Consider the following 17,234-nt stretch of genomic DNA (forward strand, 5'->3'; position numbering starts at 1 on the left):
GGCCTTCACTTCTTTTTTGCGAATGTTGCTGAGTATGATAAACTTCCGAAAACAAGGAAGTTTCAAGCTTATGACTTTCTGACTTCGCCGCGAAATAACCACTATTAGAATGAGTCCAAAAGGGCTGAATTAAGTACGGACACAATATATAATTATATACAAGTATATCGCAACTATGCGCAAATCGCTTTCTTGCACCAACATGTACATGTTGTACCATTATACATTCATATTTGTTCGGCGTGGTTAGAGCATTCTTTTCTTCCTTTGAACTATCTCGGAATAGAGGAATCGGAGTTCGCCTTGTGCCACGTTTTACTCTTGAAGATGCCGGAATATCAAATTAGCTTTAACGCGACCAAATCACCTTTGCAGGGTGATTGTACCTCCGAGATAAGGGCCAACCAACATGGAAGGCACAAGTGGCTCGGCTTCAGGTAAGATTGCGAGAGTGAACGGACGATCTATTCAAATGACACGAGGCGTTCTTCCGTGGCTACTGTGTTTTGAATTGTGCCTATTCGCACCAGTGATGGGTCACGTGACTCTGAAATGATTAGGGGTGACACCTGGTGACTCCTCCCATGTCACCTTGAGCACAACTGGAGAAATTTCGAAACGCAAAGCACCACGTGACAGTATGTATCATACGTGCAAAGGGTCAATACTGTGGATTCTGTGAAAGGTGTTGGTGGGCATAATCGCTCATGGGTACACTCGCTGAGCACCAGTTTCGCACGGTGTACGCATGTGTGAGTTTTTCTATCTATATGGCTGTTTGAATGCCACAAACTTTTAGTCGTGAGTCAGCGCTCGGGTTTCGTATCTCTTCTTCGTCAGTGTTCTTATTGCGCGCTGTAAGTAATAATTATGCATATGTACCTACTCACCCAGCTAGGTACCGTATTGAAAGACATGAACCGGGGAAAAGCAGGATGAGAAGAGGCAATAGCAGTCAATTTAATCAAAGGTGGAGGAGATATCAAAGATATTATGCTTGAAAAGCTTGCGACCCTTTAAACGCAACGCCTGATGACTTCAAGTGTATCAGAGAACTGAAAGAATGCCAACGTTATACTAATCTATAAGGTTGCTTTCAGTAGTCTATAATATATTCACCAAAAAAATTTGCAATAGAATAAGGACAACTTTTGACTCCATTCAACTAAGAGAACAAGATGGCTTCAGGTAGAGATATTCTACACTAAATCACATGCATGTCGTCAATCAGGTAATTGAGAAATCTGCAGAGTACAATCAACTTCTCAATATAGCTTTAATAGATTATGAAAAAGGCATTTGGTTCAGTGTAGATACCAGCAGTCATACAGACCTACGTGATGAGCGAGTACAGAAGGCATACGTGGACATCTTGGGAAATATCTACAAAGATTCCACAGCTACCTTGGTTCTCCACAAAAGAAGTAGAAAGTTAGCTATCCAGAAAGGGGTCAGGCAAGGAAACGCATCTCCCTAACACTATTCACTGCATGCTTAGAATAAGTATTCAAGCTATTAAACAGGGAAGGCTTGGGAGGGAAGATCAATGGCAAATATCCTGGCAAAATTCGGTTTGCAGATGACATTGTCCTGTTCAGCCACAGTGGGGACAAATTGCAACAAATTATTGAATACCTCAACAAAGAAAGTGTAAGAGTGAAGTTGAAGATTAACATGCAGAACACAATGTTCAATAGCTTGGCAAGGGAACAATAGTTCAGTATCACCAATCAGCCTCAAGAGTCTGTGAATCAGTACTTTTATCTAGGTAAGTTACACATAGGGGACCCTGATTATGACAAGGATATTTACAGAATAAGAATGGATTGGAGTGCATACGGCAGGCATTGCAAGATCATGACTCGGAGCTTGCCACTATCACTGAAAAGAAAGGTGTACAATAACTGCATTCTACTGGTGCTAACATATGGGGCAGAAATTTGACAAAGAAGCTCGAGAACAAGTTAAGGACCGCGCGAAGAGCGATGGAACGAAAAATATTAGGCGTAACGTTGGAGATGTAGGAGATAGAAAGAGAGCGGTGTGGATCAGAAAGCAAACGGGAATAGCCGATATTCTAATTGATATTGTCAGAAAAAAATGGAGCTAGGCAGGCATATAATGCATCGGATGGACAGCCGGTGGACCATTAGAGTTACGGAATGGGTGCCGAGAGAAGGGAAGCGCAGTCGAGGACGGCAGCAAACTAGGTGGGGTGACAAACTAAGGAAATTTGCAGGTGCAAGTTGCAATCGGCTGGCGCAGAACAGAAGTATTTGGAGATCGCAGGGGGAGGCCTTCATTCTGCAGTAGATATAGATAGGCTAATGATGATGGTGATGATGATATTAATCAAATTACAACTTCATTAAAGTATGTGATTCCTGTTGCTAGCGAAACATTAAATGTAAATTGGAGATATTACTAGGAATCTTGGAACAGTGAAATAATTTTTAACTATTTTTATTTTTCGATCCAGAGGTCTGCGTTAGGCGCAATGCCAGGGAAACACATGTGCGAATACAGCAGATAGCAGCGATTGATCGTTTCTCTGTCTTAATTTTTTCTCCAGCAGCTGTTTGTCCTCAGCTGGGTCCTTGGCTGTGAACTTGACCATTATCAATAATACACCGAGTCTGGTCTTCCGGGCCCTTTCTCGTTACACAAACATGTAGTATTTATAATGTACTTCTTATAAAAATACATTCCTTACACTCACTACACACTCTACGTTCTGGGATCGGCAGTTGTTCGTAGCCAGCCCTTACACGAGCAGCCAATCGGGCATCCTGTGAAACGATAGTTCTCTTAGCTCACCTCGACACTCTTTGGCAAAATAATCAAGGGTTTGGCGAGTTTATACATTTTGGAAGACTAGAAACTGCCCACAGAGAAGGAAGGGAAGCTCTCGTGTCATGTTCTCGCTGTCTTTCATCCTTTGTGCTCTGTTTCTGCTCCTGGGCGGATAAAGGAGGCGACTTCCCACGACGTAGGCGAAGCTATCCTGAAATGTATATATGTAATCTAGGCTGGAACATAAAGTGCGCGTGTTCGCGCAAACTGCTTTCTTAATGTTCTGAAGCCGTTCGAGTTCCAGTCCAAACTTACTGAAGCCGCTATTGAAGCCTGACTTTTTGATGGAGTAGGACAAGCTAGCGCTTAAAAAAGAGCTTGCCTATACGATACATTTTTGTATGCTATCACATTCACCAGTGCGTTCGATGCACGATGCACAATTCAGACTGATGCATAAAATTCTCATGAAGGCAACTGCCCTTCAGGTCATGATAATACGAGTATGACAACGCCGATAACGAAAGTGAATAGAGAAATTTAGCTTGTCCCGTTCTGGATAGATGGATGGATTCGGTTGGAGTGGATTGGCAGCCGGGCCGGGCCGGGTCGGGCTGAGCTGGGATGTGCTGGGCCGGGCCGGGCAGTGCTCGGCAAGGCTGGGCTGGGCTATGCTGTGCCGGGCCGTGCCGGGCCGTGCCGGGCCGGGCCGGGCCGGGCCGGGAAATAAACGTCACTTTTGAAACTAGGTGCAACGCTGGTGGTGTCGTCTCGTGACGCCGACTTTAAAAGAGCGTATTAATACAGCGACGCTATCCTGCTTAGCTGCAGCTGTAATGTGTAGGAACGGATGTAACCGTTAACATTTGCAACTTATTAAAATAAATGTCGCAGTTTCGCCCACAAAGCGAAGCATTGATTGCGATGAGAAATTATTAGATAGCTATACGAAGTATGGTTTGTAGGTTTATCGGCCGCATCAACTGCTGTAAACATGCACTTAATAACTAAATTAATAAGCATATTGAAATGCATGCACAGGCAAGCATGAACACGTCCCACTCGCTGACAGCAGATACTCGCCGTCAGAACGCTGGAATGATAATAACCGCACCAGCGGCGAGCGAATTACCCTTGGTGCTACGTCTCGTTTCAACGCAAACTAGGCGCACGAGAACACATCGCAAACGTAGCCAACAGTAACACTGATTGCGGATTGCCTAGTGTTTGCATCCACCGTAGATTAACTCCAAGATAGCATACGCGCGCCCGCGCTTAGCCTAGCTTTGTGCAGCCGCGGCCGGAGTATAAGAGGAGAAGCACGCTAGCTTCCTCCCCACGCCCCTCCTAGCGCGCGCATATCTCCCGCCCCCCTCCCTTACGTATGCGCGACAAAGCTACCAACCTTAACTCATCATCACACGATTGCCTTCACACTTGCCGCTCACGGCGACAGGCTGCGATCGTATCGCTCTTGGACTGAATACGGAACCTCACGGCGATGCCGACGGCTGACATTCGATGGGGAGTGTCCAGATAAATGCTATCGCAACAGAAATTTTAGTCGTCAAGCACAGTATGCTTCCAGCGAACACTTCTATATTAACCCGGTATTCCGCAAATGCTGGTATGCATGCGGAAATTTTAAGCTCTCTAATAGTGTGCTTAGGTTAAGCGATTTCAGAAAGGCGATTCTCATGTTCCAGCTCTGAAGTTCGAAGGGATCAGCTGTGATGCCTGTGGTTGTGGAGAAATTGTGTGGAGGCGTTGGAAGTGTGAATTATGTAACAACTACGATCTGTGCGATGACTGCTACATGGAAGGCGAACACTACCAAGACCATCCCTTCCTGCTGCTCAGCAAGCCCGGCAATACAGTGTAAGCGTTGATGAAACTTTTTATTATATCTCTATATACCGAGTTTATCACAAAACGCGTCCGAAATTTCTTAAGACCGGGGAACTTGAAGTAATTAAATTATTTCCACTGGATTAGTATTACCATAAATACACTCATTTAAAAATGGTTCGATGTAGTAATTCAACAAGTAATTATGCAAACTAGATTAATTGACTTTCCAAACAAACGTGTCAAGCGATTGATCACAATGGAAGACTTGTAGAGCGCTGTCAGTGGAGCTCATTACCATTTCCAGGAATGGAAAAAGTTGACGCTGCTAATTTTTGGTGCAAATCCGGCCTGTTTGACACAGAAGAGTAAAACTGAACAGCCGATAAACGCAACTGTCAAGCCATTAGTAGAGTAGGCGCCGCTCGTCTCACGGTGAGGAAAAAGCAGTCACGTCATTCATGGATGGGTGTCTACCAAGGGCGGGACTGTTGTCTTCGTGGGCCGTTCGGTTTCGCTCTTCTGCGTGAAACTGGACGGAATTAATTATGCTGTAAAACATCAGAAGCGCCAACGAAAGCAACCGCCCACCGACACCGCCCTACCGGATCGCTGAAGTATTACTGAACTCTGATAATGCTCACGCACTATCTAGTCACTCATAAAGTCGAGCACTGCGAATACAAGTGGCTTCGCTAACGATAGAGGAAAGGTGCCAAGTTTTGCAGAAAAGAGAACAGCAACCCCAATTTCTCGATTCGACCAGCGCCTTCGTCAGCGCGAAGCGGCGATGGCTGTTAGGGCGACGTCAAGGCTCTATGATACGACCTGACGCATCCGGCCTGACTCCGCCGGAAAACAGCGTGTTTTGTGTAACGCGAGCCGCACGGTGCGCTTGGCGCCGGGCTGTTGCAAAGGTGTGCGAGCGTGAGAAAGTTCGAAGGGAAAGAGAAAGTGTGACTTTGAAGAGGAATAGGTGTTATTTTTCAGCGAGAATGTGGGGAGTTTTTGCGAGGTGCGTCGGCAAGTTGGCGGTGCTCTCCCTCTGTCCTGGCAATGTGAGTAAAACATGTTTGCTGACAAATTGTCCTGAATTGTTTCTCATGCGAACTCCGTGGATATATCCCAGAAAATATGCGCCCCTTCACTTGTTGAGAGTACCAAAACAGTGGGAAGTGAGAAGAGGCGGTCTCCCTATGAGTCCTATATATGTCACATAGGACTATATAAATGATGGGCTTCTAAAGCATGACTCGCCTATATTTTCAGGACAAGAGTGCCACCGAGGAAGGAGTCGGGCAGTACGCCAGCCAGCCCCATCACGGACGGTGGTAAGTTTGTTTGTGGATGACAAAGCTCAACCGCGTAAGGACAGGTACGCATATACAAGAGTAGATGAAGGATGCAACAAATTGCTGGTTATGGCATTCCATTTTTCTGGCCGGAGGGAGGAATGCGAGGGAGGTGAAGAAGTTAAATAACATCGAATTTTCTTGCGATATCATGTCAGATATATATATATATATATATATATATATATATATATATATATATATATATATATATATATATAATCAGACACGTACCTAGCCCCTCCCCCCACCTCCCCACCCACGCCACCACTCCTCACACATTCCTAAAGCGCCGCCAGATCAATGTTGAGACTTGGCAGCTATTCATTGGTCAGCATTTTGCTGCCTTTTTTTACTCCTTTTGTATGGCGGTAGTTATCGGCATCTCTTGGGATGTGAACGCCAGTTTTCTCATAGATTCGGCGCCCGCGCGATTAACTCGAGATACGTTCAGTTGTCACCATCTATTCAACTGTCACGCCCATAGCTGTTGCTTTTGGTAGTTAAACCTTCTTTCTTTAGGCTAATCCTGGGACCAGGAAAGAGATTCGGTTGTTAGTCAGCTTATCTGTACTTCGCGGAGCGAGTTGCGGCCGGAGAAAACGCCAATTGCGTTTATATTTTCCTTTTGCTTCATTATTTCCTCGAGTGACGGCTCCCCGCGACGCTGGCAGATGCCCGGAACCGTATACACGTGATATGGGTTGGATAAGGCGGGAAATAATGTGAAACAGCATCCATCATGAAACCCTGAAATAACCCTTAAACCCATAAGCACTATGACTGTCACCCGTTACCTCATCTGGTTTTTCCCTCATTGTACAGTTCTTTTCGTGCCAAATTGGCAACTGGAAACAAAAATCGCAAGGAGTTGAGAAATTAAGTGATCTACTAAGGGAGAGAGCCAAGGCAACAACCAAATTGCAAGGAGAAGCGAATAATAACAAATTTAACCATTGTTTATGAAAATATTTATGGATCAAAATTTTTTTATTTAAGAAGGAAGCAGAGAAAACACCGCCGGAAGTGGAGAACAATTACGTGTTTTGAATGACGCTTTTACAGTTATCGGTCGAACCGCCTCACGTAGCCACTTCTCTGCTGTGCTTATGCGGGCGTTTTTCTAACCTTTCGCGGTGGGCGCAGTACGTCTAGAATCGCAGTGTCCTGCGCTCTACGCGGTTGTGTGGGATTGGCGGCCACACAGCGTTACGCAACTTCCCAAATAACAATACGAGTCGGTTTTCGCACTTGGTAGAGCAGTAAACGAGGAATCAAAAAGAACTGATTGTTCCGCAAATGTATATTTCGCTATACTTCTTCCAGAGCTAATACAAAAAACGCTACTGTAGTCGGATACAGCATAAGGCTGCAGTGAAGCCTCGCCCACGCCCTCATTACAGCCAGCCACTGTTCCTCCACGAGGCTGCAAATAATCCGTACTTCAAACTTTTCCTGTTACCCAAATAAGGCGGTAACCACAAAAGTAAAATTATTAGCGCTTAATTTTACACGTTTTTTCTTGCCTATTACAGTGGAATGACGAATGCCTAATTCTTTATTGAACTGAAATAAAATGCTTGCTTCGCTGTGACTATTTATTCTCAAGTTTCACTTCAGTTGACAGTGAAGTTTCATGAGTACCGTTTCACGAGTAACTGTACCGCAGACTTTTGAAGAGTGAACTACACTCAGGCTCCATGCACTTTGTCCATGTCTGTTGCACACCTCGTTGCTTCCGCTGATGAAAAGACTTTTCAGGAACAGCGGACGATCTGAAGCTATCAAGCACGACGCCATTCTGAAAAGGCCGCATAACGATGATTTCGTTGCTTCTGTGATTAACTGGCAGAGTAACACAACCCCGCACGGTCCGTTTGCCTTGGTTGCTAAATGCTACTTTTTTTTTAAGTTGTATTCTACTGTAGAAATCTTTGTTTAACCCTTTCGCTTGTTTACTTGTTCTGCGCTTCTTTCCTGCGTGAGTCCATTTGATGTCCGTCCTTGTTTGCCAATTAAAGGAGAGGTGTATCTCACAAGCGTACCTGTGAGATACGCCTTATTTCATGTCTCTTTTGCGGGTTTACGCGTCGTTGTGACGAACGGTAGGCGTTATTCATAATTGTACTAGTAAAAGTACCCCCCTCATTTGCATAGAAAGTTACCGTGGGGTTGCCCCCCACCCCCCTACTGCACAACATCTGCAGGCTTGGAGTGACGCCTTTCACAGGCAAAAGATGACGAGAGCGAGTGGGGCTATGCTAATCCAGGTACAACCAAATTAGGAAGGACCCACTAAGCTTCAACAAGACACTCCCTCACCAGAACAGGAATTGGCCTACCTGGTGCAGTATTCGGCCACCCCCTCCCACATGGTTCAATCAATTACCCAACGGCCCTCAGTCCCCAGCAGCTGCGGAGCAACTGACCAAGGCGGCGGTGAGGCCTGTAACGCAGCAGATGATGCTAAGAATCTCCGGGTCCGGACAGGCCGCCGATGAAAACTGACCCTTGCAACCTTTAACACCCAAGCCCTCTCGAGTGAGGCTAGCTTAACAGGACTCTCTGAGGAAATATCAGACATTGTTTGGGATATTATCGGCCTTAGTGAGATTAGAAAAACTGGAGAGGCTTATACATTGTTGAATAATGGACATGTCATCTGCTATAGAGATCTTTTAGACAAGAAGCAATGCGGTGTAGGATTCGTAATCCATGAGGACATAGCTGGCAACATTGACGAATTCTACAGCATTAGTGAGAGGGTAGCCGTAGTCGTAATCAAGCTTAATATGAGGTACCGATTAAAGGTAGAACAAGCCTACGCTCTAACATCTAGTCACGATAATGAGGAAGTAGATCAGTTTGATGAAGATGTTGCATTAGCGATGAGAAAAGTGCAAACTCAGTATACTATAGTAATGGGTGACTTCAATGCAAAAGGGGGGAAAACAGGCTGGGGAACAAGCAATTGGCAACTACGGCGTCTACTCTAGGAACGCTGGAGGAGAGATGCTGGTAGAATTCGCAGAAAGGAATAAGCTTCGAATAATGAACAGCTTTTTCAAGAAGCGTATCAACAGAAAGTGGACCTAGAAAAGCCTAATTATGAAACAAGAAATGAAATTGATTTCATATTTTCTGGTGATCCCAGCATAGTACAGGATGTAGAAGTGATAGGTATGGTAAAGTGCAGTGATCATAGGTTAGTAAGGCTAGGATTCACCTGAATTTGAAGAGATAAAGAACAAAATTGGTCAAGAAGAAACAGGTCAACCTTGAGGCAATAAGGGTCAGAGCAGACAAATTCAGGCTGGTACTTGCCAACAAATATGCAGCCTTAGAACAAAGAGATGATGATGACATAGAGATAATGAATGAGACCGTAACTAGGTTGGTTTCAGAGGCAGCAATTGAAGTGGTAGGCAAGGCACCCGGGCAACCAGTAGGCACGCTCTCACAAGTAACAAAGGACGTAATAAAGAAACGACAAAAAATGAAAGTGTCCAACTCAAGAGATAATATAGAACTCTCTGAACTGTCAAAACTGATTAACAAGGCGAAAATAGGTGATATTCGAAACTATAACATGAGAAAGACTGAAGAAGCCGTAAAAAATGAACGCAGCCTGAAATCAGTGAGAAAGAAACCTGGCATAAGACAAACCAAGATGTATGCCTTAAAAGATAAGCAGGGTAATATCATCAGCAATCTCGAAGATATAGTAAAAGCAGCGGAAGAATTCTATGCTGACCTGTACAGTACCCAGATGAGTCAGGATACCTCACTTAGAAACAGTAATGAACAGGATGCAGAAACTCCTATAACTAGCGATGAGATCAGAAGGGCCATGCAAGACATGAAACTATGAAGAGCGGCAGGAGAAGATGGAATCAGTCTATTTAATGAAAGATGGAGGTGACATAATGCTTGGAAAACTGGCGCCTCTTTATACGAAGTGTCTATCGACTGCAAGGGTCCCAGAAAACTGGAAGAATGCAGATATTATACTAATCCACAAAAAGGGACACGTTCAAGAATTGAAAAATTATAGCACCATTACCTTGCTCCCAGTATTATACAAAATATTTACCAAAATAATCTCCAATAGAATAAGGGCAACACTGAATTTTGTCAACCAAGGGAACAGGCTGGCTTCAGGAAGGGATACTTTACGATGGATCACATCCATGTCATCAGTCAGGTTATCGAGAAATCCGCAGAGTACAATAAGCCTCCCTATATGGCTTGCATAGATTACGAAAAGGCATTTGATTCAGTACAGATACCAGCAGTCATAGAGAGACTACGTAATCAAGGCGTACAGAATGCTTACGTATATAGCTTGGAAAATATTGCTACATGCCTGTGGAATTTGTTTGTATGAACGAGGCGCATGGGCGCCATCACTCCAGAAAAGCGGAGGAAGAACGAACTGGGGTCACGCTGTGAATCCAACCGGTCAGCGCTGCAACCGTTGTTGTAAATATAACCTGTAAATAGTTGCTCGTCTGACTGACTCGTCCTTCGCGTAACAATATCTACAGAGGTTCTACAGCTACCTTAATTCTACACAAGAAAAGCAGGGAGATACCTATAAAGAAAGGGGTCAGACAGGGAGAGACAATTTCTGCAATGCTATTCACTGCGTGCTTAGAAGTATTCAAGCTATTAAACTGGGAAGGCTTAGGAGTAAAGATGAACGGCGAATAGCTCGGCAACCTTCGGTTTGCAGATGACATTGTTCTATTCAACAATGCAGACGAGTTACAACAAATTATTGAAGACTTTAACAGAGAGAATGTGAGAGTGGGGTTCAATATTAATATGCAGAATAGAAAGATAATGATAAATAGCCGGGCAAAGGAACAAGAGTTCAGGATCGCCAGTCGGCCTCTAGAGACTGTGAAGGAGTACGTTTATCTAGGTCAATTAATCACAGGGAACCCTGATCATGATAAGGGAATTCACAGGACAATAAAAATGGGTTGGATCGCATACGGCAGACATTGCCAGCTCCTGACTTGATGCTTACCATTATCATTGAAAAGGAAGGTGTACAATCAGTGCATTTTACCAGTGCTGACATATGGGGCAGAAAGTTGGAGACTGACAAAGAAGCTTGAGAACAAGTTCGTTCAGGACCGCGCAAAGAGCGATGGAACGAAGATTGCTAGTCATAACGTTAAGAGAAAGAAAGAGAGTGGTTTGGACCAGAAAGCCAACGGGCATAGACGATATTCTAATTGACATCAAGAGGAAAAAATGGAGCTGATCAGGTCATGTAATGCGCCGGTTAGACAACTGTTGGATCATTAGGGTTGCAGAATGGGTACCAAGAAAAGGAAAACGCAATCAAGGACGATAAAAGACTCGGTGGAGCGATGAAATTAGGAAATTCGCGGGCGCTAGTTGGAATCGGTTGGCGCAGGACAGGGGCGATTGGAAATCGCAGGGAGAGGCCTTCGTCCTGCAGTGGACATGAAACAGGCTGATGACGATGATGCCCCCCCGAAAAAAATCTCCATGAGTACGTGCCTGACATATATATATATATATATATATATATATATATATATATATATATATATATATATATATATATATATATTGTGTGTGTGTTACGTACCCCGAAGATGGTTAAGGGTTTCTTTAATGTTCACCAAGTCCCAAAGACCGTGGAAATTGTAGAAGCAACGTTCACGTCCTCTTTCTTCACTCGCTTCCCGCGTGTTTCACTGGTATTAATCCTTTGTAGCGATGTATATTGTGGGCACAACACATGCCTTGCTTTCATCTTCGTGCGTCAGCATGAGCTCGACTGAAATGAAGCGGTTTCTTACAATTGGTGGGAGGTGCTTTTCGTTCTCCAAGACCTCTCGCACGTCCTCACTGGAGCTCCGCTCGGGTCGCCGCATAACACCGCCGGCCATGCTCACTCCGGCAATTTCAGGCACGTCCGATACCGCCGCTCCACTGCAGCCTTCGCCATCCGTCGTGACCTCGCAGCCTTGAAGCCGTAATGTAGAATACGAGAGTTTTGTACCCACATTCCTGTGATATAAAGTTAACGCGTTACGTGACTCCATCGGGCAATAAAAGGATGTTCGAGATCCCCCAACCATGGCTCTGAGTGACAATAGCTAACACTCTGAGCGACAGATCCATCTCGTTCATTCATATCGAAGGTCTAGAATCTCGCAGCTTTGAAGCCATTACGTACAATACGAGGGTTTTCCACCCACGGGCCTGCGCTCTTAAGTTCACGCTTTACGTGACGCCATCGGGCAATAAAAGGATCTTCAAGATCCCCCCCACCATGGCTCTGAGTGGCAATGGCTAACACTCTGAGCGATAGATCTCTCTCGTTATTCATGTCAACGGTCTCGAATCTCCCGGCCACGGCGGCCGCATATCGATGGGGGCGAAATGCGAAAACACCCGTGTACTTAGATTTAGGTGCACGTTAAAGAACCCCAGGTGGTCGAAATTTCCGGAGTCCCCCACTACGGCGTGCCTCGATCATAATCAGAAAGTGGTTTTGGCACGTAAAACCCCATAATTTTTTAACGGTCTCGAATCTCGCAGCCTTGAAGCCATTACGTAGAATACAAGGGTTTTCTACCCGCGTTCCTGCGCTCTTCAGTTCACGCGTAACGTGACGCCATCGGACAATAAAAGGATGTTCAAGATCCTCCCACCATGGCTCTGAGTGGCACTGGCTAACGCTCCCATAGATAGATCTCTCTCAATCATTGTTATCGAAGGCCTCGAATCTCGCAGCTTTGAAGCCATAAAGTAGAATAGAAGAGTGTTGTACCCACGTTCCTCCGATCTTAAGTTCACGCGTTACGTGACGCCATCGGACTGATGATGTTCAAGATCCCCCCACCATGGCTCTGAGTGGCAATGACTAACACTTTGAGCGATAGCTCCATCTCGTTCCTTAATATCGAAGGTCTCCAATCTCGCAGCTTTGAAACCATAATGTAGAATACGAGAGTTTTGTACCCACGTGGCTGCGCTCTTAAGTTCACGCGTTGCATGACGCCATCGGGCAATAAAATGGTGTTCCAGATTCCTCCACCATGGCTCTCAGTGGCACTGGCTAGCACTCCCAGGGATAGATCTCTCTCGTTCATTCATATCGACGGTCTCTAATCTCGCAGCCTTGAAACCATAATGTAGAATACGAGAGTTTTGTACCCACGTGGCTGCGCTCTTAAGTTCACGCGTTACGTGACGCCATCGGGCAATAAAATGGTGTTCCAGATTCCCCCACCATGGCTCTCAGTGGCACTGGCTAGCACTCCCAGGGATAGATCTCTCTCGTTCATTCATATCGACGGTCTCGAATCTCGCAGCCTTGAAACCATAATGTAGAATACGAGAGTTTTGTACCCACGTGGCTGCGCTCTTAAGTTCACGCGTTACGTGACGCCATCGGGCAATAAAATGGTGTTCCAGATTCCCCCACCATGGCTCTCAGTGGCACTGGCTAGCACTCCCAGGGATAGATCTCTCTCGTTCATTCATATCGACGGTCTCGAATCTCGCAGCCTTGAAACCATAATGTAGAATACGAGAGTTTTGTACCCACGTGGCTGCGCTCTTAAGTTCACGCGTTACGTGACGCCATCGGGCAATAAAATGGTGTTCCAGATTCCCCCACCATGGCTCTCAGTGGCACTGGCTAGCACTCCCAGGGATAGATCTCTCTCGTTCATTCATATCGAAGGTCTCGAATCTCGCAGCATTGAAGCCATATTGTAGAACACGATATAGTTTTTTTTACCCGCGTGCCTGCGCTTTTAAATTAACGTGTTACGTGATGCCATCGAACAATAAAAGGGTGTTCCAGATCCCCCACCATGGCTTTGAGTGGTACTGGCTAACACTCGCAGGGATACACCAAATAAACATAAATACTCAAGTTAGTGGACTGGTTGGTAGCCTTCGCCGTAGTAAAACTGATAGCGCAACGTACGCATGATTCCGATATTGTGGGTTCGGCTCCCACCGGCGTCAAATTAACTTTCATCCACTTTCATTTTCTTTTCCTTTATTTTCTACATTTTAATTTACACCCCACTTAATTTCCTATGATTTCCCCGAGCATGGCTTGATTGCCTGTTGACTTCATACATAAATGACAAACGAAGATCGAGCCCCTCGGTTTCCGTTCTCTCGTTTATACATATTTATAAGGCGTGCGTGCGTGCGTGCGTGCGTGTGTGTGTGTGTGTGTGTGTGTGTGTGTGTGTGTGTGTGTGTGTGTGTGTGTGTGTGTGTGTGTGTGTGTGTGTGTGTGTGAGAGAGAGAGAGAGAGAGATAGACCACTTTATGGTTTCAAAATGTGTTGATCGGATCGAGTCGAGAAATTAGGGTTGGTGTCCTCTTTCTGTAAGTATATATGTTGTCGCCACATCGAAAATTTTGGCATGTTGTAGTATCGTCTAATTGTTCCCGTCTGGTCGTCGCCGTTCCCCTCGTGAATACATACCACTATTTATATGCTGAAGACACCTAATGGAGAAGTGTCTCAGAACGCTTGAGGTAAAGTATAAGAAGAAACGGCTACTTGTATTTGCATTTTTTACGTTATAGTACTTGATGGTTCTACAAGTCGCAATCCAAGAAAAGAAGTACTTGGACATTCCATTCTGAAAATTACACGTTACTATAGACACTGAAAAAATTCCCTCCTTTGGGGCAACTACATTAGTTTTTAGCCACAGGAACGTATGCGGGAGCGTATGCTAGTTCCTTGGTATGGTATAAAGAATTTTATTTGGGTCCTGAAGGTTTAGTCTGGGGCTGATGCAGGCCGCTCCCACGTCGGAACAGAGAGGCCCAGCCCCGCTGCCGTCACACGGGCCCCTTGGAGTTCCTTGGTGACACAAGCAGGAAACCTATTTAATTTACTGATTTATTTAACATTTTATAAAATTCCAATTTACATTAATTTACTGATTTACTATTTATTAATGCACAAAATTCCAAATAAGCGGAATAAAATTTATCGCCTACTAGCCTAATTTCTCTTCAAAAAACACGCTTTCCCATAACCGCTTTCCGTTTAACCGCCGGCTTCTTGGCCAATCTCCCGTAGTGGGCACACGCCATGGTATAGGAAGCAAGCAAGCATATTTCCTCCTGTCGACCGGCTGTTAGCCTAACTTCTGTATTGGGCACAGGCTATTGCTCAGCCTCAGTATCATCACTATCAGCATGCTCCACCAATTCGGCAGGTTCTATTAGTTCTAAGGACATCAGCAGCTTCGACACGCGCAATAGCGCAGCATCGAGTGGGTGTCTTTTGCTACAGGACTTCGTCTGTGCAGCTGGAATATAAGGTTTGATACGTTTAGCTGGTGAACCACATGTCTTTTTGCACTGCAGGTGTCAGATTTGACGGAATCAGCTGCGACGCCTGTGGTCTCCGCGACATCTTGGGAGTTCGCTGGAAGTGCGAAGTGTGCACTGACTACGACCTGTGCTTGGCTTGCTACATGGCCGGAAGGCACACAACGCACCCCTTCATGCGCTACGACTGGCTTGGTCACAGGGGGTAAGCAGGACTGAAGAAGTCGCCATTTAGACGGAATTCGGCAATGTAACCGTGGTTGCAGCTTCATCATCATCATCATTATCAGCCTGGTTACGCCCACTGCAGGGCAAAGGCCTATCTCATACTTCTCCAACTACACCGGTCATGTCCTAATTGTGGCCATGTTGTCCCTGCAAACTTCTTTATCTCATCCGCCCACCTAACTTTCTGCCACCCCCTGCTACGCTTCCCTTGGAATCCAGTCCGTAACCCTTAATGATCATCGGTTATTTTCCGTCCTCATTACATGTCCTGCCCATGCCCATTTCTTTTTCTTGATTTCAACTAAGATGTCATTAACTCGCGTTTGTTCCCTCACCCAATCTGTTCTTTTCTTATCCCGTAACGTTACACCCATCATTCTTCTTTCCATAGCTCGATGCGTCGTCCTCAATTTAAGTAGAACCCTTTTCGTAAGCCTCCAGGTTTCTACCCTTACATAAGTACTGGTAAGACACAACGGTACAGTGGCAGTTTACTGACACTTATTCAGGATTGCATCGGAGATAAGTACCCGCAAGCTTTCACGATCATTAGCATAAGCGCCAGCAGTAGCAGCTTGCTACACTCTAGTTTAGAAAGAAGGCCTGTGCCAGAGATCTCTGATTAGCCGTTGAATCGAGAGCATGTCCGTATTTATTTATTTATTTAAATGCAGACACTTGTGTGGAAATATTTATTTGCTATCAGTGCTGTTTTCTTGGTGTCATTCCGTATTCGAGTGTTTCTGTGGCGCCGTTTTGACGACATTTACTGTCGATACTGATGGCCTTTTTGGTCCGATACAGCGCGGCAGATAACAAATGCCCAACAAATTATTGCACCATTAAAACGAAAATACCGTTTTGTTGCTTTCCTTGAAAATCACGCACACATCAATTCTCACTCGCTTATAATTTTATTAGCTCAATATATATCCTGTTCATAATTGTGATTCCAGCATAATGGTGCCCCCCCGACAACCGTCAACTGACATCGATGCTGGTGGCATGTTACATGAAGGTAAGTCACAAAGGAACATGAAGCGAAGCATGTAAGGTGATCTGGAACCAGCAGACCGTGATATGTTCATATTTCTTTCCTGAGCCTCCAACTAGAGGTAAATATGAGAACTGTTGCCTTTGGAGCATTGTTACAAGGACGGAGCGGCTTGTGAGGCAACTAGACCGACACTGATTTAACAGCTGAGACCAATGCCTTGTCAACCCCTTGAGCCCTTGTATCCGCCTCCAGTTTTTCCTGGCCTTCATTGTGTTAGACATACACAATCGCTTGTTCACAATGCAGTTGGTATTGACAGACTCACACTCCGCACGATTCACCTCAGCTGCTGCTCCTTCAACTACAAATTGGTAGAATTTATTCAGAACTCGGGATCAGCTTTCATTTCGTGTTTTTACCCTACAATGCCCAACGTATCATTTTCGTTAAGCTAATCTTAATGCTTCAAAATGCTGATTTAATTGCGAGATCGAATGTTCGCGTGAATCCCGTCGCGGCGTTTTTCACACGCTGAAGTTTTCCCTCCATGTGTGGATAACTCTTCGAATAACTTATGAATATACAATCGCTTTCCATGTTATTGTATCTCTAACTGAAAAAGTACTACTTTTTGCCCGCTTTCTGGTAAA

General features: G+C 45.0%; 1 protein-coding gene across 5 annotated transcripts in view; it reads left to right on the forward strand.

Annotated features, from left to right (window-relative positions):
• Nucleotides 1-17,234, forward strand: part of LOC142575893 (uncharacterized) — a 59,779-nt gene that overhangs the window by 15,216 nt on the left and 27,329 nt on the right. For 4 of the 5 annotated variants that reach the window (XM_075685672.1, XM_075685671.1, XM_075685669.1 and 1 more), the window contains exons 2-6: nucleotides 376-437; nucleotides 4,500-4,671; nucleotides 5,911-5,972; nucleotides 15,396-15,564; nucleotides 16,544-16,605. In XM_075685672.1, coding sequence (XP_075541787.1) covers nucleotides 410-437; nucleotides 4,500-4,671; nucleotides 5,911-5,972; nucleotides 15,396-15,564; nucleotides 16,544-16,605 — 493 coding nt within the window. In that variant the 5' untranslated portion in view covers nucleotides 376-409. Of the gene's footprint in view, nucleotides 1-375; nucleotides 438-4,499; nucleotides 4,672-5,132; nucleotides 5,700-5,910; nucleotides 5,973-15,395; nucleotides 15,565-16,543; nucleotides 16,606-17,234 lie in introns of those variants that run through there. The other variant, XM_075685673.1, reaches the window with a different exon arrangement.

Source organism: Dermacentor variabilis, chromosome 3, assembly GCF_050947875.1.
Source record: "Dermacentor variabilis isolate Ectoservices chromosome 3, ASM5094787v1, whole genome shotgun sequence".
NCBI lineage: Eukaryota > Metazoa > Arthropoda > Arachnida > Ixodida > Ixodidae > Dermacentor > Dermacentor variabilis.